At 56.3% G+C, this 21,279-nt stretch overlaps 1 protein-coding gene across 1 annotated transcript in view; it reads right to left on the bottom strand.

Moving 5' to 3' along the window:
• Positions 1 to 5,063, bottom strand: part of PFKFB3 (6-phosphofructo-2-kinase/fructose-2,6-biphosphatase 3) — an 80,951-nt gene extending 75,888 nt beyond the window's left edge. Inside the window, exon 1 of the mRNA XM_047755171.1 lies at positions 4,762 to 5,063. Coding sequence (XP_047611127.1) covers positions 4,762 to 4,777 — 16 coding nt within the window. The 5' untranslated portion in view covers positions 4,778 to 5,063. The remainder of the gene's footprint in view (positions 1 to 4,761) is intronic.
• Between the last annotated feature and the right edge of the window lie 16,216 nt (positions 5,064 to 21,279).

A 21,279-nucleotide genomic window follows, 5' to 3' on the forward strand; every position in this document is an offset into this window, starting at 1 on the left:
AAAGATGAGACACGGATCCAGCCCCAAATCAGGACAAATGGACACCCAGGAAGAATCCAAGGGCAAGACAAGTGAGCTCCTGCGGGAGCCCCATCTGCCTAGACTGGATGGAACACAGAGCAGAGAAGCCTTGAACTTGAGCGGGGCCTGAGGAATGGCCGGAAGCAGGTGTGTGTTCCACGTGTATGCGAATGTACCGAGAGGGCCGGCAGGCACCTGGCCGCGTGAGGCTGGGCCCTGGGGGGAGAGGGAGCGGGAGGGAAGCACAGGTGTGAGAGCACAGGGCCGCTATGGGACCCTAAGGACACCGGCCACGGCAGAGGAGGCACGTTAAGGAGTCACGGGAAACTGTTAGCCTGGGAAGCCGCTGTCAGCAGGGGGCTCTCAGGATTCCCAGAAGAGGGGCAACCTGGACACCGGATCCTGATGGGATCGGGCTGGCTGGGCCTGGTTGGCAGGGTGCCAGGCCCCGAGAGGAGAGGGTGCCCCAGATCACAGCCTGCCTGTGGGGCCCACGGTGCCCGCACAGCACGGGAACTGGGGGAGGGACAGAAGGACCAGGGCCAGCCGGCCTCCTGCAGAGTGCTTCCAGCGTCTGCTCTCTGCACCCCTGCTGGGGACACAGGAAGGAGAGGTCCCAGCATGCGTTCAAAAATGCTAACCTCACATCAAGGGTGTCCCCGCTGCCATGGGCACCCGCAGGAGCCCCCAAGGTGCGGCCTCCCTGCCATGTGGGACTTGTTTTGGCCTCCGTGCCTGGTTGGGGACAGGGCAGCTCCCCATGCAGCTGTGGCCTGACGTCTGGCTGGCCTGTCATCTCCACAACACCCGAATGGAGTTATGAACCCAGCACCTGACAGCTGGGCCGCCAGACAGAGGGGGACAGCAACGGCCCCCACGGAGGCCCATCCTTCTGCCCGCATCTCTTGGCCTCGGAAGTGCCCGGCATCTAGTCTGCCTCGCTGCTCACGGCACCAGCAGGCTCACTGCACTGCAGGGTCTCAGCCTGAGACTCAGCATCCCCGCCCCATCCCGCCCCCTCATCACGGATGTTCCTGCAAAGACAGAGCCTCGGTCCAGCTCTGCGCAGCGCACAAGCAGACAGCTGTACACGGGACATCTCTCGGCCTCACTGTCTCCACCATCCCAGGGGCAGTGACAGCCCCGGGGACACTGTGAGGATAAAGGGTCACAGCAAAGCACTGACCACAGCACTTGGGAGGGTCCCGACTGCGAGCTGGTTCCTTACTGCTCTGTCATCGTAACCTCGGGCCCCCGCCCATCCCCTCTGCAGGCTGGATGTGCGGGACTGCGGACCCTGCCATCTGAAGACACATTTTTCAGCTTCTCCACTTGAAAGAGGCCTCGAGAATGTGGCCAAGGCCCCAGGCTCTGAACAGAGCAGCCCCAGCTCCCTGGAAAATCACCGCCTAGCCTGCCCTGAAAGTCCTCCAGACAGAAAAGTGCCCGGCTTTCCAGAGGTGACCGGCCCGTCCGTGACCGGCCCGTCCGTGACCTCCCCCGGGTCCCGCCGACGTTTCCCCGCCCCCCCTTTGTTCTCAGGACACGGCCTCACGTTCCACTTCTTACTCAAGCCCATCTCAAGACGCCAGTGACTCAGCCAAGGGTCCGACTCTGTTCCCCAGCCCAGCACCACCACCTGGCACCACCCAGGAGAGAGGCCAGTGCCCATGTGAGCACAGACACGGTGCTCGCGTCTCATCCCCACGGAGAAGGGCACTGCCCAGCATCCCACCCCCAGCGTCACGCCCCTCAGGCCACGTGGGCTGAGCTGGGGAGGTGTAACTGCAGGGAGGGAACGGCAGAGTCTCTCGTTCACCCAAACCCTGGGGCGGGCCTGGCCCAGAGCAGGTGCTCGACCTCGAGAATGAACGAATGAATGAATGAAGACAAGAATGAATGAGTGAATGACGTGCCATCACTGAACTCTGCCCTAATGAAATTCAGCTCCATCAATCGAGCCCCTCCCACAGGCGAGGCGCAGCACAGGCACCAGAGGTCGGCTGGTGATCAGCCTGTCCCTGCGGATCCGCCGTCCACTAAGGGCCAGTCCACCCAGCTCTGGTCCCAGCGGGCGGCCCTGCACGCACACCCCAGGCTCCCTGGCCCTCTTCTGCCCGTGCCCTGGGGTCAGAGGTCTCTGCGGGGCCACAAGCCACCTGCGGCCTCTAGGGAGGGTCAGCCCAGATCAGACCACCGGCCCCAGTGACAGCTTGGCCCTCAAGCCTGGAAGCCCAGGGTGATGCCGCCCAGCTTTTGCAACGTCCCTGTGGTTTTCCTCTCTCCCGCCTGCACCTTGGTAACAGACCCTCAGCAAACTCTTCTCAACTTGCCCAACAGGAGCCGCCTGTTTCCTGCCAGGCGCTGACCGAGCTGAGCCCCAAGACATGGAGACACAGCCCGGGAAGGGACGCCGCAGCCCTTAACCTTCTAGTCGTTAGCTGCAAGGAATCCTTCTCCATCTGGCTTCTCTTCGTGTGGGGAGAGAGAAGCAAAGCCTTTTCATTTCCCATCTTTTTTCCTTTTTTTTTTTGGCTGCACCAGTAGCATGTGAAAGTTCCCGGTCTGGGGACCAAACCTGCGCCACGACAGCGACCCACGTCCCTGCAGTGACAATGCCGGACCCTTAACCCACTGCACCACAAAAGAGCTCCTTAAATTACTTTTTTGAATGGTTAATATATTCGGATGATTCAAAAAAAATTTTTTAAAGTATAAAAGAGTGTGTGTGCGCGCGCGCATGTGTGTATATACTTAAGTCTCCAGCTATGGGACAGTTCCAGGGATGGGGCGCCGTGTCCCCCTCCACCTCCAGGCAGCTCCAAAGGACCCCTCATCACCATATTGAACAAACCGGGTCTCAGCCTAACACCCACTTGCTGTGTGTACTTCTGTACAGGGTGCCACAACTCAGTGCAGGGCGGAAGTTCTGCCTGGGGCTGGAAGCCCTCCAGAGCCCCCCGCCCTGGCTCACACACCAAAGCTTCCAGAAAACCCAACAATGCCCATTTCTCACACCCTGGACCCTTCAGGAAGTACCATTCATGGAACGGAGGGGCAGGGTTTATTTACCTCTCCAGGCAGCAGTGTTCAGATCAGAAAAAAAAAAAAAAAAATCAAAGCTTAACCCACTCAGCTGCTGGCAGACGTTTTGTCCCGAGTGGTGTGACGTCTCTGTCACAGAGAGAACCCTCCATACCTCAAGGTTCGATGAGCGCCCAGGCGCTTCAGCCTGGCTCCTGCAAGAGGCACCCCAGCGCCCTGGCAAGCAAACCAGAGAGGTTGCCTCCGGAGGAGTCTGCCTCCAGGGACCACAAGGACGGAGCAGATAAACGGCGATTCATACTGCAGCTGAATGAGGTCAGGTGGGGATTTGGGAGACGTCCAGCGACGAGGCGGCTCCGTTACGTGTGGGATAATGGAGCCATTCAGGACGGTGACTTTGGGACCAGACAGCTGACCGAGGACCCGACAGAAGCCGTCCCTCTCTCTGGCCCTCCCCACAGGGAGTGCCCCTCTGCCCCTTCACAAGCAGGGCCTCCTAGTGACCCCTTAGCAACCTCCGTTTCTGGGACAGAGGCCAAGAGGGAAATAGGTAGCATTCACCTGAGGATGGATCTGGACAGAAGAGGAACAAAGAGGTGGCCAGAACGGTGGGCTGGAGGCAGCCGGAGAAGCCACGCCGGTACCCAGCCGCCCCGTCTGCGCCGGGCACTTGTACTCAGCCGGGGGTGGGGAAGCCTTGGGTCCCAGTGACAATGGGTCCCCCTAGCCCACGCCCCTTCCAACACACACAGAAAAAGCAAGAGGAGTCAATCAGACGGCTCGGATTGGAATGTAAAAAGAATCCCCTCCATCCTGGGCTCCGACTTGAGGGTGACCGGGTCCCCCACCAGCTCTGCAACGCCCTGGGCGCAGCAGGGCCTCCCTCACCCTGCCCGGAAAACGGGGCCATGGGAGCATCCAGCCATCCGGGGCTTTCCGGCAGGCCGGGCGCCCCGTTCCGGGTGCAGGGAAGCCGGGCCTGCGGGGGGCCAGGTGGGGCCCTCCGCGCGGCGGTGGGCACCGGGAGGAAGGTCTTGCCTGGCAGGCCCGCCCACTTCACGTCGCCTGCTGCCCTGCGCAGTCTCACCCGCCCGCACAGAGCGGTCCTCGTGCGGATGAAGAAACTCAGGCTCTTGTGGTTAAATGATTTCCCGAGAGTCAGAAGGTAGAAAAGGGCGGGGGCAGGACTCGCGCTCTCATCAGCTCGCAGGCCGGCGTCGCCCCGACCCCACCCCGCGCCCTCCAGTCCCTCTCGGAGGCTCGGACCACCATCCGAGCCGGGACCCACGCTGCGAACCCCCTCCCCGCCCACATCGCCAGTCCTTGGGCAGAACGCGATTCCACCTGATTCTCAGAACTTGCTGCAGCGCGAGCCGGGCGCCTTCCCAGGACCGCGACCCGCGCCCGCGCTCCGCGCACCGCCCACCGCAGCCCGCGCTGCGCGCCGGCTCGCGCACGTGGGACCCGCCGCTGAGCGGCCCAAGGGGGTGATGCCGGGTGATAGGGGCGACGCGGAAGGAGAGGGGCCATGCGGCACGGCCGGGGACCCCGCGGCGCCCGGGCTCGGTGTCCTCCCGCCCGCCCCCGGCCCCGGCCCCGGCCCCGGCCCCGGCGCAGCCCCGCGCGCGGCGCGGGCACCTGGCCCGCAGGTCTCCCGGCCCCCTCCCGGGCTCGCTCCGCGGGGACCCCGCCTACCTTTCCGGAAGGGCATCGCGGAGGGGCGCTCCCAGCGGGGCCGGCCCTGCACACCGAGGCCGGGCGACGTCCGAGTGCCAGTCCCGCGGCTCGGGGACGTCTGCGGGTGCCGGGTGCTGGGCGAGGGAGGGGGAAAGGGACATATTTGGGCAAAGGCCGGCGCGTCACCGGCGGAGGGAGGAACCGCGGCGAAGCGGGAAGCGCGGCCCCGGGGCGGGCCTCGCGGAAACCGCTTAACCCCTGCGCTCCCGGCCGGCCCGCGCGCTCGCAGCCTCCCCGAAGTGGCGAGACCCCGGCGGGCACCGGAGTGGCCCTGCCTCTCCTGACGCCGGGGAGCCGAAAGGAAGCGCCTTATTAGGGAGAAAGCCAGCTCTCTCCGACGCCCTCGGGCGGTTCGGGGACTTCATCCCTGGAAGTATTGGGGGAAGTTTATCCCATTTTAATCTTTTTGTCCTCTGGCGCACGAGACTGTCCAAATGGCTGCTTGACTTGAATTGAAATTAAATGAGGGCTGGAGGGAGAACCACGCACACAGCTCAATACATATGTCCAAAGATAACGATGCTAGGACTTGAGGAACTACAGCCCGGAGAAACAGGGGAGGGGGTCACCCCTACTTCACTGTTCATTTTGCCTACCAGCACCTGAGAAAATGGTTTATCATTTGGTGGGTTCCGATATCTGGAAGGCAGGACACCCTTCTAACTGGGTAAGAGTTAATTCCTTTGAAAAGTGCTATTTCATGTTGCAGTGGGAAGCAATGATTTTAGGACAATCTCCTGATCTAGCATTTAAAAGTATCCATGCAAATAGCTATTGGCCCACTTTCTGGATAGTGGGGGGAAAAAAAAAAAAAAACCCCATCCAGTCAGAGCCAGTGGTTTGGGTTTTTTCATCTTTTCTTCATCAGAGTCAGTTTCTTAGCGTGCTATCTTTGATGGCTAATAGTCCCACCTGCCCCCACCCTCTTTTGAAGGCAGAAGGAAGTAGCCATGGGGGTCTGATAGCATCTTGGCAGCTGGCTTGGGATCGTGGCCCTGGGGGAGCCTCCTGGACAGACACGGCTGTGGGGACGCAGCCGGAGATCCGGATGGTGAGACCCCATGAGTGTGGGCGTCCACCTGCCTGAGAGCAGCAGGAAGCCAGGGACTGCGGGAGGTGTCCTGGATCGAATGCTGGGAGCGATGGTCAGCTCGCTCTGCCCTCCTCCCTGCCACACCCAGGTGCCCCGTGCACGCACACTTTACTCCATGGACTGAGCTGGCACGGAGGCCAGATAAGGGGCTCTGGACTGCTGTGAGTGACGCTGGAGCCTGAGGACCTGCACTTTGAGATGGCCAGGCCTTTCGTCCTCCCCGTTGGCGCCTTTACTGCCCTGTGGACTCCTATGGCTGATTGGGGTACAGTGAGAACCACATGTTTGCTCTCCTGGCACACGGCTCCTAAGACCTTGGCCGTCTCTGGAACGATCTCTATGCTAATGAGATGACCAGTAAGCTGGGGGCCCTGGATAGATTCAGGATGGGCAGCCGGTGGCCAGAAAGACCAAGCATGATTAAAGGGTTGGGAGTTTTTACCCCACTGCCAACCCCCTCCAGCCCCCCCAAGAGAGGAGAGGGGCTGGAGATGAAGTTCAATCACCAAAGGCTAATGATTTGATCAATCACAGCTACAAAATGAAGTCTCCCTGAAAACCCCACCAGGACGGGGCTGAGAGAGCTCCCGGGTTGACGGACACATGGAGGTGCCGGAGGGGGGAGCACCCAGAGAGGGTACAGAGGTGCCGAGTGCCTCTCCCTCTCACTCCCTCCCCCCAGTCTCCCCATCCCCTCCCTGGGGCTGCTCCTGACTCGCCTCCTCGATAATAAACTGCTAACAGCGAGTGGAGCACTGCTCTGAGGTCTGTGAGCCGTTCTACCAAGTAACTGAAGCCAAAAGGAGGGGATTGGAGGGACCCCAGACTTTGTAGCCAAATTGGACAGAAAAGGGGACCCTGGGAAGTGCCTGCAATGGGCGCTTGAGGAGGGGCTGAGCCCCTAAACCTTGGGGTGTGGGCTCGAGCCAGAAAGTTTGAGAACTGAGCTGGAGGGCAGGACACCCAGCGGCTGTCCAGAGCTGGAGAGGTGGCTGTGGCTAACCGGCCGTCGTGGAGGCACACGGCTGTGAGTCAAAGCGGTGGAGACTCAGGCCGCCCGATCTTTGGGCTTTGAGTCTAACCCTGTGGGGAAAGGACACAGGACCCCTTAGTCTGGGTCTCCACTCCACTTTCAGAGAGCCGCCCTTTCAGGTTTGTGTGCTGCTTGGTAAACAATCCTGAAAAAATAAAATAAATAAATAAATGATCCTGAAAACATTTGTTCTTTTCACCACCACTCAGAGTCAGCCGGCAAGGACTGATGAGAATATTGAATAAAGAGGGCTTCTGCTCGGCCCTTGCAGAAGGGGCGAAACAGCCCTGGCAAGTTCACGAGCAATAAGCATTCATGGCCAAGGACTGGCTGAACCAGGCCCATCGCGCCAGCCCTGGCTCGGGAGCCAGGCCGGGGCAGGGTGGGGGCAGGAGGGAGGGATTTGGCGCTCTGGTTTTCAGAAGTGGAGGAAGATTGGAAACAATTTTAAGTTGAGAATTTAGGAGTTTCCATCGTGGCTCAGTGGAAATGAATCTGACTAGTATCCATGAGGACGAAGGTTCAATCCCTGACCTCGCTCAGTGGGTTCAGGACCCGGTGTTGCTGTGAGCTGTGGTGTAGGTTGCAGATGCGGCTCGGATCCAAGTTGCTGTGGCTGTGCCTTAGGCCGGTGGCTTCAGCTCCGATTCGACCCCTAGCCTGGGAACCTCCATGTGCCGCGGGTGTGGCCCTGGAAGGCAAGAAAGCAAGAAAAGAATTTATTCCCAGGCCCTGTCAACAATGTAGCACGAGTCATGAACCAAGTCGTTTCATCAGTATTCGCCGAATGTCAGTGGCGTCTGCTGACAGTTCTCTGCACCGTCTAGTGGACTATTGATTGAGCGCTGCTCTTCTCCTGAGAAGCTCTGGGTGCATCAAAGCGGTGTTTGGGAAACCTCGCCTAATTGCCAGAACCACGAGGAAACGCCAGGGGTTGCCTGGCCAGGCTCAAGGCCTCCTCCAGGCCCCGGTTTACCATCAGCATAGCGTGGTCGCCATCAGCAGCATAATCTGGTCACCTCATGTCCTGAGGCCAGAGGTCCTCTTGCAGGCGGGAGAGGAAGCTGGAGCGCTGGTTACACCGATGGTGGAGCCTCAGCCCTGGTCTCCGATCAAGGCCGGCCACGGTTGGGGGCACACGGTGCCCGGGTGGTAGGGATGTTGCTGGTCCTCCTGCTTCCAGACGATACTTGGAGGCTCGGAGAGGAAAGTGAAACTCAGCTGAGAGGTGCGGGCCCCAGGGAGCCAAGGCAGAATCGGGGCTCCACTTTCCCAGGACATGAACCACCTTTCTCCTGGCATTGCTGCCCTCTGCGCCACTCCCTGCCCAGGCTCTGGGGGCAGGAAGTGCCCAGGGCCACAGCCTCTGGTGCTCCTGCTGCAGGAAGAGAAGGGCCGCCTCCCAGATTTCTCTTTTTGCTTTTTAGGGCCACACCCGCAGCATATGGAAGTTCCTAGGCTAGGGGTCGAATTGGAGCTACAGCTGCCGGTCTACACCCCAGGCACAGCAACGCGGGATCAGAGTCCTGTCTGTGACCTACACCACAGCTCAAGGCCACGCCGGATCCTCAACCCACTGAGCGAGGCCAGGGACCAGGCCCGCATCCTCATGGATACTGGTCTGATTCGTTTCCACTGCGCCACCGCAGGAATTCCCTTGGGGGACTGCATTTTCAAGCCCTGTCTCACTCATCCTAGGATGTAAGCCTTTGTCCCCAGTGAAGGGTTTCCAGGCCAAAGAAGGAGGCTGGGAACTTTTGATGGGGTCAGGAACAATGGTGGGGGGGTGGTATTTGCGAAGGAGGAAGGAAGAGGAGGGTGCCCTGGGAGGGACCGGCAGGGCCCCTAAAGAACTTGGCAGCTGGGCCCCCACGGCACTGCCTGGCCGCCCTGCCCCCCACTGCCATGTCCCTGGGGATGGTTTAAGCTTCCCAGCTCCCGGGTGTGGGCCAAAAGACACTTAAAATAAGGGCATCCTTCAAAATAGCGAGCCAGTACCTCTTCAAAAACGTCAAGATTACAAAAGCCATAGACCGCTCCGGATCAAAGCGGGTTAAAAAGACGTGACGCTGAGTTGGGCATGTGATCCGACACCGTGTCCTGGACCCGAGAGGGAAACTTTGAGCAGGGCCGTGCCAGTGTTTGTTTCCAGATTTTGGTAGTTGTGCTGGGTTTACGGAACGGGGAATTGGAGTGAAGAGTCCATGGGAACTCTTTGTACTGTTTACAGCGTTGCTGTAAATCTAACTGAATTCAAAATGAAAAGGTTTTCAGACCTAAAAAAGTAATTCGAGATGCCGGCAAGGTCACTAGATGAGAAAACCCCCAACCTGACTTGGCGGCGTAGGCAGCTGCTCATTCCCCTTAGTGACGGAAGCGCCCACCTGCCAGGTGGCCCGAGCATCACCAGTGACGTAAATACCGTCTGCTTACTTGAGGTCAGAGCTCTCGCAGCAGGACCGGGCTCTACTCGGAGACTCCCGAGGCTGAACTCAAGGCATCCGGGCTCATCAGGAGCCTCTGCAGGGACCCTGCGTGTCAGCCCTTTCTCGGGGGCAGAATTCAGTTCCCATGGCTGTGGACACACGGCCCCCGTTTCCCACGGGCTGTCCCACTCTCGGCTCCCACAGGCCCCCGCCTTCTTGCCACGTGGCCCCTCCACCGTCAGGTCAGCCGGGCATGAGCAGGAAAAACCTCTCTGCCTTAAGGGATGCAGGCCCACCCACCCCACCTCCCACTTTAAGGTCGTCGGACCCAGGTTGTAATCACATCTGCAAATTCCCTTCTTGGCGGTACCTAGAGTCCTGTTTGCTGGACTCACTGGGGAGATGTGTCACCAGGAATCTCGGGGGCATCCTGCCCCCTCAGACAGTCAATGCTTTTCTTTCTTGTTTTTGAATGGCTGCCCCTGCGGCCTGTGGCCTTTCTCTGGCCAGGGACTAAATCCGAGCTGCCGCTGTGGCAACGCCAAGTCCTTCAGCCTCCTATGCCATCCAGGGATTGAACCTGCCTCTGCAGCAACCTGAGCCGCTGCAGTCAGATTCTTTTTTTTTTTTTTTAAGATTCTCTCCTTTCCCCCCCTTTCTTTCTTTTTCTTTTTCTTTTTTCTTTTTTTTTTTTTTTTGGCCACATTCACAGCGTGCAGAAGTTTTCAGGTCAGAGGCTGAACCCGCCCCACGGTAGTGACGACTCAGGATCCTTAACCCACTGCACCACAAGGGAACTTCCTGCAGTTGGAGTCTTAACCCGCTGTGCCACAGCGGGAACTCTCAGAGTCCTTGCTTAAACCAAGCCTGTGGATATGGGTGGGCAGCAGCTTCATGGATGGGGCTGGGCTCCCTGAGGGAGGGTGCTGGCTCCCCAGGGCCCCCAGATCAGCCTGACCCGCTTGGCCAGGGCCGATTCTCAGCAAGGGCCTCCTTCCCCTCCAGCAGTCCTCCTGTTTCAGCTCCTGACTGCGCGAGGGAACGGAGCCAATCACCTCTCTCCTCCTTCCAGCCGGGGTTCTGAAACCAGGATTTCATCTCTAGGGGCCAGATCCTTTGCAAGACCTGGATCAGTGCCCCCAGGGAAGGAGAGCTCCTGTGTGGCCCTAGTTTGGCTGTCTCTGTACCTTGATGAGCACTGAGCCATCCACGTCCCTGGGAACGTGTGCCCTGGCTCCGTGGGGACAGTCACCCCTTTCTTCAGAAGGAAAGGGTAGCTGACATGAGGTCGGGGGTTGGCCTCGAAGAGCTGTTCTCAGAAACGCACTCTAGCCTCTGAAGCCCAGGGACGGACTGTGTTGAGGCCCCAGCGACTGAAACATCAGAGTCCTGAACAACCGCGAGTGTAGCCAGCCCGACCTAGGCGGCCACTCCCGGGTCAGTACAACCAGGCTTTTTTAAGGGTACAAAGGGCTCGCATGTTTTCTCCCTGCGCCCTGATATGTTTTTGATCCAAGCAGAGGTCAGCCTTCAGCCGTCCTGGGGACGACAAAGCTGGCCCGCGGGGCAGTGGCCTGACTAGTGGCTGGGCCAGACGAGGACAGAGCAGAGCACCGATCGGCCTCCGGACCCAGGCCGCTGTTCCGGCTCCACACCCCTCCTCCCGGGGGCTGTGCTCTCTCCCGCGGTCACTGTCACAGTCCTCTGAGGGCGAGCCTAGCCGGGAACCCAGGCCATTCGGCCTCAGTGCGTTTCACCCTAATAACCTATTTATGGCTGAGGAGCCAGGCTGCCTCTTTCCCAGAAATCAGGCTAAGCTGCTCGGGCCGAGGGGTGGCTTTCCAGCCCCATCACGGTCCGAGAATACGTCGCTGCCTTCCGAAGGCGAGAATGAAGAGTCACGGTGAGTTCAAATTAGCCCCATGATCGCTTCTGGAGAAAAAGGGTACATCTTCCCAGTGGGATTTCACTTTGCCTGGAATGAGGACACTCCAGAGGCAAAGCAACCAGTGGACGAGGCGGGTGTGGAGCGGGCGGGGGACACGTGACCAAGACCAGCACTGGCTCTGGTTCTGCCACTGGGCCCACTTCCTCCTTCCTCTGCCTCGGTTTCCCCATTGCAACCACAGAGGACACGAGCTGTGGGCTGAAAGGAAGGAGGGAATGACGGCTTAAAGGAAAAGATACATCAAAATTCTACTGTTGGACATTTTACTGTAATTGAAGGTGGCTTTTAGTCTTCTTTTTACAGCTGCACCTGCAACATATGGAAGTTCCCAGGCTGGGGTCAAATTGGAGCTACAGCTGCTGGCTTATGCCACAGCCACAGCAACGCCAGATCCTTAACTCACTGGGATCGAACCTGCATCCTCATGGATACCAGTTGGGTTCTTAACCTGCTGAGCCACAAGGGAACTCCTGAAGGTGGCATATATATATATATAATATTATATATATATAATTTGAATTCTTTGTACTTAATATTCAATTTATTCAAATTCAACATTTTAGGTCTTTGTTAAGCTTTTAGGTTTCACCTAAGACTGTTGTTCTGCTTATAACGCTATTTTATAAAATGTGGTAAACTTTCAGTCCCTGTTAACGGAAAGTCTGATGACTGGTCCCATTTAGAAATGCAGTTATTTAAACTGCCTTAACAATTGATACCTGCATATATGAAATTAACTCTGGAATACACGGTTTGCTCACAAGCACTTTCTTAACCCATTGAATACAGGGAATCTTAAGTTCACTTAAATGTTTCTATACTGCTTGCAACTGTGACAATGTATTGCCCCTGTTAGCTCAAACCACACGTCTACACCTGTTGCTCCATTACATCGTTTAAACTGGAAGCACACGGTTCCCCCATTCGATGCTCAAATTTGCCACTTTCTTAAATACTTTCTTAAAATATTGCCATCTCTCTTAAAATACCAAATAGATACAGATCACCTAACTTAACCCCAAATTCTCAAAAGTTTGAGTTTCATTTGCCTCACATTCATCTGCTTACCTAGAAACCTTTTTCAGGATTAAAAAGACAATAAACAGTTGTCGTCAGCAGCCAGTCAAAGTCATGTTCCGAGGGACAAGTTCCCTAAAGACCAGAAAGACCCCCAACTAGGAGAGAAAAAAAAAAAAAAAACCCCAAAAAACAAAAAAATACCAAAAATACATAACGTAATAATGGTTTCCTGGCCTTCTGAACTGTGGGTAATATTATTTTTGCAAAAAATGTTTGAAATGAAAGCTAAACTATAGATCTGCTGCTGGGAAGTTTCTGGATGGGACTTGAGAAGGGCTTTTAAGCTCTTCCTAGGCCTTTGCTGCCTTCTTCAAGACGGCTTCAAGAATTAGCCAGGGAATTAATTTTTAAACAGTGTCAAGTGCCAGAGGCATCCAGGACCATGACTAGGGCCTTGGCGGAGCTTCCTGGTGCACGGGGTTGTGTAGAGGGAAGGACGGGCCTGCGGGCAGCGGATGGTCACAGAACAAGCAGGCCGCAGACTCCGCGCCATGGGGCCCGGGCATCTTGGCTCTTCTAAAGGGCCGTTTTCTGGAAGAATGCTGAGGTTACTCCGGGTGAAAGGCCAAGTGTGCAAGTCACAGGACCAGGTGCCAATCTGCTGCAGGGACTCCTGCACCCAGCCAGGACCCAGCCCGCTCCCATTCCTTTTCCCGCCAGTCATCTCCTTGTCTCAGGGTGAACCAGCGCCCCCCACCCCATGCCCCCACAGGTGGGGACACAACTGATGGCAGCGGCGGTGGCTCCCAGGGCCCCATCCCCTGTCTCGGAGGTCCTGGAGAGAGCTGAGGGAGAGCGGTTCCCAAGAGGAGGGGCTGCTGTCGCAGGAGCAGGGGTGAGCTCGTCCCCCTGCACCTTACCGACCCGGCCGGGTTGCTGGGAAGGGCCTGGCATCAGGAGGCCCGGAATCTGGTGCCGACCGCGGCCACCAGCACACTGGCTGACCTCGGACGGGCCCCTTCCTCTCTCTGCGCCTCAGTTACCCCAATGCTAAAGTGACGACAAGACCCGGAAGGGGGCTTCTCGGCCCTGACGCTACAGTTCTCCCAGTTAGGGGCCAAGAGGCAGATGCGGGCGCTCGGCAGAGGGAGCAAGACCACTGGGCAGCGTGATGGAGGCGCAGGCAGATTCCACGGCCGACACCCGGCAGGAAACTGGGCTTAGAGGGAAGGACACGGGTCTGGGGATGCTGTGGGCAGATGCAAAACACAGAAGTGGGAGGAGGCTTGTACCCCCACCACCCAGGCTGGCAGAGCCCGGAAGTGCCCTGGCCGGGTCCCTCGCCCCTCCGGTCCCTCCTTCCTGAATCCCTCGTCTGGCTCCGATGACTCTGTACTCCTCGTCACTGGTGTTTCCCCCTCAAGACAGGAGCTCCGAGCCTGCCTGGCACAGAGTAGGTCCCCAGTGAGCACTTACTGCACGGACGCAGGATGGATGCTGGGGGGTGGTCCTAAAAGCCCAGGCCATGACATTGACCTCTGTACCTTCGGCTCCAAGAGCCCGGGCCACCGCAGCTGCACAGCAGAAGTTACGAGAACGAGTCCGCAGGGGAGGAGGCTACGGGTTTCCAGCTGAGTGTGGACTCCTGTCCGGGCGGCTTGGACTCCAGACACACCTCGTCCTCTTTGTGGCTTGCACAACTCACAGCGTGCCGACGGTGCTCAGCAAATGTTTGCTAAAATGCAGTTAAGTGCGCAGTACTTCCCAAGCTCTGAATTAAATTTATTTCTTTATTATTTATTTATTTATTTTATTCTTTATTGTCTTTATTTTTTCCAAGTTTGGGCGCCCAGACGTGGCAAACGTCATGGCAATTCATCCAAACATGCACATATGTATACACACACACACACACACTTACGTTTACAGTCTCAGTTCATTAAACCTTGCAGCTCAGGCTCCGGTTCAAAAGAGGTAAAATGGTAAGAAGATAAAAATGAATTCTACTTAAAAAAAAATAACCCTGGAGCCACTCATCTTCAGAGACCTCGTCCTGCCTCAGTCAGGGATGTTGCGGCCCCGAAGTCACGGGACCCTCAGTCTACTGGGACTCAAGAAAGGGCTTCTCTGTCCGGTGCAAATGTCCTGAGGCGAGTGCCCCCTGGCTGGTGAGGAGGCCACGGCTCTATTCTGCTGACCACGGCGAGAGGGCCTGCGGCCCACCGTCCAGCCATGGCTGCCTCTCCAGGCACCAGGGCCACGTGGCTCAGGCTTGAAGGGGGACGGAGGGTGACACCAGCTCGTCCTTCCCTCTTAGCTGGAAGGCAAGGGCGCGCTCTGCAAGGCCTCGGGGTTGCTACTTTCATCTCCTGAGACAGACTTAGGGCTCGGCTGCTGGAAGCAAAGGATGTGTTTCCTGGCACAGGGCAGCTGGGAAGGGAGGGCTGGGGTCGGCCTGTGACCGCGGTGCTCTGTCCAGAGTGGGGCGTTCGGAGGCCTTTCAGTTCTGTTTGACAGCAGCTGGGAGAATTATTCTCTGTGGGATATTCAGGCTTCCTCTTGGCCTGGTCTTTAAAACTCACTCAAAGCAGTGCTCTAGACAAGCACCAATCTTGGACGAAGGATTTTAAAACATTTTGCTAAAGTGAACTGTTTCAGGGAGTTCCCGTCGTGGCATAGCGGAAATGAATCTGACCAGGAACTATGAGGTGGCAGGTTCGATCCCTGACCTTACTCAGCAGGTTAAGGATCCGGTGTTGCCGTGAGCTGGGGTGTAGGCCGCAGATGTGGCTTGGATCTGGCATTGGTGTGGCTGTGGTGTAGGCAGAGCAGCTGTGGCTCTGATTGGACCCCTAGCGTGACAACTTCCAATATGCTGCAGGTGTGGCCCTAAAAAAGCAAAAGAAAAAAAATGGAAGTGAACCGTTTCAGATGCCCGGGATTAGCTCTGAGCACCAAGTTCACAGCTGACGCGTCGTCTCGCAGTCAAGTCCAGGGTTGGTGTGGCCGCCTGCCCGAGGATGCCTAGGAGCCCGTTTCAGGCTGTGGGACTGAGAACTGAAAACAGCTTAGGACGTGGAACCAGGCTTTTGTCTGGCTGGGCAGGAGGCGTCAACCCACCTTTCAAGGAAGATAGAAGGAACTCTGAAGTCTCGTGTAGACGAGAGCGTCCGTGATTCCAGCAGCGGCTTCGTGCTTTAGGATTTTTTTTCTTTTTCAGTCACACCCACGGCCGTGGAAGTTCCAGAGCCACAGCAGTGCCGATGCTGGGTCCTTAACCAGCTAAGCCGCCAGGAAACTCTGGGATTTAAGGTGGCTCAAGAGCGAGGAAAAGGAAAAATAATCTCTTTTCTCTAAGTGCTAAATGTGTGTTTCACGCCAGTTATACCTTTATCTGCTTCCTAGCGTTACTGTCCACATATTTCAGGACCGTAGTTGTACCCATGTTTTTTTCAAGGTGATTTTGAGAGAGCCGATCACCGTCTATGTTAGATGCGTATCCGTGCCTAACAGAATGGCACGCGTTTCCCACGTACGTTTTCAGTGGCTGACTGGTGTGAAAATGTATGCTTTCCCTGAGCGTGTTTTTCGACCCACCCCAGTAGATAAATAAATTACGCAAGTGGCTGAAACGATTCCTCTCTGCAGATAAGCAGAGAGATGGCGTCTCAACACTGGAAAAAAAGCCATTTAAACCACCTTCCCCTCTTGCCCGACATTTGCACGTTGACTTGTTTCAGAAAGAGGTTCAGCATCGCACTCCAGCCTCCTCGTCACTCAGCCCTGGGAAGATGAACTGTTTCAGCCCAAAGAAGTTCACCAAGGGCCATCAGATAGCGCGGTGGTGACACCACCCCGCTGGCAATGTTCCTTTAGTCTTTGGGAACAAGCTGGGGCCTGTTCACAGGACTGTCATCAGTAGGCGGTGACTCGCTCTTCAGAACACGGGGTGTGTGGGTGACGGGGGGCGGGGGACCTCAGAGGACACGCCAGGAGGAAGGTTTATTTTTGGCAGAAAAGAATGCACGTGTCTGATCGCTTGGAGGGAAACGTGTTGCCTTTATTCCTGCAGAGTCGCTGTCATACAAACGAGCACAACCGGCGAGGTGGAGCCAACGTGGAAGCCGCACAGCGGTCAGCGGTACACCTTTCAGCTTTAAAGCAACACCGACGGCCAAGGGGGATTCGTTCACGCGGCGTCCAAGCCACTGGCCATTGTGAGGTCCACAGAGTCAGAGAGTCTTTACGAAAGTGGAATGGTTGGGCTTCATTCCCTCCTACGTGGCTGGAAGCTCTCAGGCGAAGGCCGGCCCAGGCCAGGCCCTGCCCTGCGTCCAGCAGGTGTCACTCTGCGAGAGGCGAGAATGACCAGGTCAGGCAGGAGCAAAGCAACAGCAGCAGGTGCCTCCCTGCCCGGCGCTCACCCCCTGCCCCCCAGCCCCTGCACGCTCAGGGAAGGAGGATGACTAAGGCCTCCCTGCGTGTCCCGGACAGGTGCACAGCAATGTCACTCGGGGGCTGGGACACCTGAGCCAGGAAGGCTAGAGAGACAAGCGTGAGGAAGACCCAGAGAGGAGCCAGCGCTTTGCAGACAGGAAGCTCCCCCGAGCGGGAGTGTGAGGAGCGACTGACCACAGTGAGTCAGGACTGTGAGTCTGCACGAAGGTGGCGACTCACAGGACCAGGGAGAGGGGAGGTGACAACAGAAGCCAGAAAATCCCCCTCCTGTCCCAGCCGCCTTCAGACCTCCTATGGAGCGCCCCGCTCTTATCTTAGAGAACTTCCAGCTTCCCTTTTGTTTTCTCGGACCAAGGCCAGGCTTGACTGCTGTAAGAACCTCTAACTGCTTGGTGCTCAGAAAACACCGCGTAGGAAGGAGCAGGGGAGACCGCACCAGAGGGCAAGGGCGCCCAGAGACGGGTGACGCGGGATGCGGGGCTCCTGGGCTGGTGGCGGGGGCTCAGCCGCAGAGCCACGCCTCAGAGAGCGGGGGAGCACCACGGCCCTCGAGCCCCCACAGCCACCCAGCAGCCTGCATTTCATTGAAAGGAGTCCTTTTTGGGGTTCTTCCACCCTCTCTGGTTCCTGCACCCATAGATCACTATTTTTCTTTTTCTTTTTCCGGCTGCACCTGCAGCATATGGAAGTTCCTGGGCTGAGGGGTCAAATCTGAGCCACAGCTGTGAACTACGCCACAGCACAGCAATGCCTGATCCTTAACCCACTGAGCAAGGCTAGGGATCAAACCGGCATCCTCGTGAACACTGTGTCAGGTTCTTAACCAACCTACTGGGCCGTGGTAGAAACTCCATACATCGCCTTTTAAGAGGATGGATTATCAGGACATTTAGAAAATCATTTAACCAGCACAGTAACTTTCAGAGCTGCATTTAAGAAACTGCTTCCTATACATACCGAGAGGAAATAAGACAGCCACCCTGACTGTGGAAGATCACTGGCTGCCTCTCTAATGCCCACTCACCCTCTTTTTCTCAGAAAGAGAACTTCTAAGGTTTAGCAGGACACGAAGCTGTCTGGAAAAAGGCTACGTCCCCATGCATTTGACCGAGTTCCAGCAAAGAACTGGACTGGGTGATTAAAGAACAGCTGGCAGCTTCCTCCATAAACTCTTCTCCCCTCCCCCGCTTCTTGCAGGTGGAAAGCAGATGTGATGGCTGGAACTTAAGCAGCCTTTGCAGACCACGAAGCGGAAGGCACGTGCTAAGGACAGCAGAGCAATTAGATAGGCAGCACCTGGCCACCTGGGACTGCTTATCTTGGAACTTTTCTGTGAAAGACAAACACATTCTCTTATTTAAGCTACTGTAGGGGGCTGAATAATGCTCCCCAATTTATGTCCTTTCTATAAGCTCAGAATGTGGCCCTCTTTGAAATCGTGTCTTTGCAGCTGCAGTCAGTCAGGGGAGGTCACATGGAATAGGGTGACCCTAGATGCAAGGTGACTGCTGCCTCACTGGTGGTGAGACTCGGAGACAGAGCCATGTGATGGAGATGAGGGTGACAGGTCTAAAGGCCTGAAAGTGCCCAGGATGGCCGGCAACCCCCAGAGGCAGGAAGGGGCCAGGGAGGGCCCTCCCATGGTCTTCAGAGGGGCCCAGCCCTGCCAACACCGCGATTTTGGACCGGTAGCTTCCAGAACTGTGAGACAGTCATTTTCTGTTGCTTTCAGTCCCCTCTCCCCGCCGCGCCCCCAGTCTGTGATAATTTGTTAGGGCAGCCCCAGGACGCTGCTCCCGTGTGGCCTGTCTTGGTTGCAGGAGGCCTAGCCTCGCCCTCTGTACGAACCCTGCAGAACCACTGCTTTTTCTGCTGGACGCTACCCTCACTCAGGAACGGGAAATGCTGCTGGCAAATGGCTCGTGACGTCCGCTGATTTCTAGGCAATTAAAGTTTTATCACCAGCCCCCCTCTTAAGTGTCCCCAGACCCCTCCCTGCACCTCCCACCGCGACTCAGCGGGGCTGTCTGTGCGCCTTTCTGCATAACTGATAAAAAATGCCACGCAGCTCTTTGTATCCATGGGTCCCCTACCTGCAGATTCAACCTGCTGTGCATCAAAAATAGGAGAAAGAAGTGTTGCCGGGAATTTCCACAAAGCCAAACTTGAATTTGCCCCGCGCCAGCAACTACTTGACACAGCACTTGCGTTATTGGATACTGAACACGCTGGAGATCATTGAAGGCATACGGGGATGTGCGTAGGTTCCGTGCAAATACTAAGCCATTTACATCGGGACTCAAGGGTCCGCAAATTTCATATCCCCGGTGGGGAGGGGGGTGACCTGGAGCCAGTCCCCCTCGGATAATGAGAGGTGACCCACGGCTAAGGAGGGCAGAGCAGAAAAGCTGACTGGTTAAGCCAACCACTCAGAGGAGTTCCCATCGTGGCGCAGTGGAAACAAATCTGACCAGGAACCATAAGGTTGTGGGTTTGATCCCTGGCCTCGCTCAGTGGTTGAAGGAGCCGGCGTTACCATGAGCTGTGGTGTAGGTTGCAGACGTGGCTCAGATCCTGTGTGGCTGTGGCTGTGGTGTAGGCTGGCAGCTGTAGCTCTGATTCGACCCCTAGCCTGGGAACCTCCATATGCCGTGAGTGCACCCTTAAAAAGCCAAAAAAAAAAAAAAAAGGCGACCACTCAGAGCTCACCCTAATCCCCACTCCTCTCCAACCCGCTGACCCATCCATTCAGGGCTGGGAACCTCCAGGCCATCCCAGGAACCCCTGCAGCGTGCTGGCTGGCAGGTGCCCAGGCCCATGGAAAGCAGCTGGGTAAGAAGGGCTTCCACCCACAGTTCAGATACACGGCTGCCCTAACTCTGGAAAGAAAACAGTCACAAGCAGTGTTTGAGTTGGGTAATGGCCACGTACCAGGTGCTGTCAGTGCCACCTGCGATATTCCTGCTCTTGGCTTCCTTGTGCCATGGAGCAAGTGCCAAACTGATGAGCAGGTGCAGCCCTTGGCGCCAGTCTGATCTGTCATTGCCCCCGGCTGCAGCAACAGTGACCCGCAAGGGTGCGCAGCGAGTCTTTTTCCAACACCGGACGACTCCACGCACCTCTGTTTTCACAAGCATCAACGCCCTGATGCGTCACTGCCACACTTCAAGTGTCCCCCCAGGTACAGAAGCCTTTTTTTTTTTTTTTTGGTCTTTTTAGGGCCGCACTGGCGTCATGTGGAGGTTCCCAGGCCAGCGGTCAAATCAGAGCTGCAGCTGCCAGCCTACACCACAGTCACAGCCACGCCAGATCTGAGCTGTGTCAGCGACCTACACCACAGCTCACAGCAACGCCAGACCCTTAACTCCCTGAGCGAGGCCAGGGATCGAACCCGCAACCTCATGGTTCCCAGTCAGATTCATTTCCACTGGGTCATGACGGGAACTCCAGAAGCCTACTGATGGCAGAGGTGAGAACAGAGACTGCAAAAAAAAAAAAAATCGAAAGTTTCCCTTGAGTTCATTGATACGTGTTATTAATTCCCTTAAAAATCACAAACCTTTGCTGATAAAAAATGTTAAAGGTTGAGAATTGTAGCGACAATACTGCGTTCTATCTGATCTGTCTTTAAATAGGACGTCCTTTTGTCTCTGAAAACACTGAGGCGGTTTTCTTCATGCACCGTGTTGAGAAATGTCACGACACGGCCTTTTCCATCTAGAAACTTGTGTCTCTAAAGCCTGGGGAATTCATCTGTAGCACGTAGCATTTGTCGCTTCATCGTTTACTGTTCTGTTCTTTCTGAAACTCCAATGAATCAAACGCGTATTAAAATGTGATTTTGATATGTTTTCTTCCTCTCTCTTTTTTTTAGTCTTCTCCTCTTTCCTCGTCCCTGCTTCTTTACCTCTTTGAGGACAGCAATGAGTTTCCTTTGTTTTACTATCGCAACTACTTCCTGAGCAGCTCCTGTGTACAGACAGTTACCTGGGTGCTGGAAACGCGCGTGGGAAAGATCAGCACGGAACTGCTCGATGACGTGGTGTAACTGACCAGGGGCAGAACGATCCAATGGCAGGTAAGAGCCCGTGGGAGAACTTGGGGGGGGGGAAGACTTAAGCACACACACGAAACGATGTTTTCAAACGAGGCAATTGTCATTAACTGTCGGGAGACGCACAAGCCACATCAGAAAATGATTGCAGTTTACCTCCCAGCCCCCGAGTGACTCACACTCGCGTCCTCGTAAGTCAGCAGTGACCGCTGCTCTGACAGACTTTGGATAGAAAATGAGAGAAGACCTGGGATGAAGGCTGGGGACACGGGAGGGAGGAGGAGAGCTGCTTCTTCCTCTTGCACAGCAGAGGGTCAGCAGAGCACTGTCTGAAAATAACGTCGAGAAACAGCATTTTCAGCAAATGAGTTAGAACCAGGGAAATAAATGCCCGTGAAAAGATAGCGATAAGAGCTGAGTGATTTCCTTTGGGGAAGAGGACTG

The sequence above is a fragment of the Phacochoerus africanus genome, chromosome 12 (genome assembly GCF_016906955.1).
Source record: "Phacochoerus africanus isolate WHEZ1 chromosome 12, ROS_Pafr_v1, whole genome shotgun sequence".
Classification (NCBI taxonomy): domain Eukaryota; kingdom Metazoa; phylum Chordata; class Mammalia; order Artiodactyla; family Suidae; genus Phacochoerus; species Phacochoerus africanus.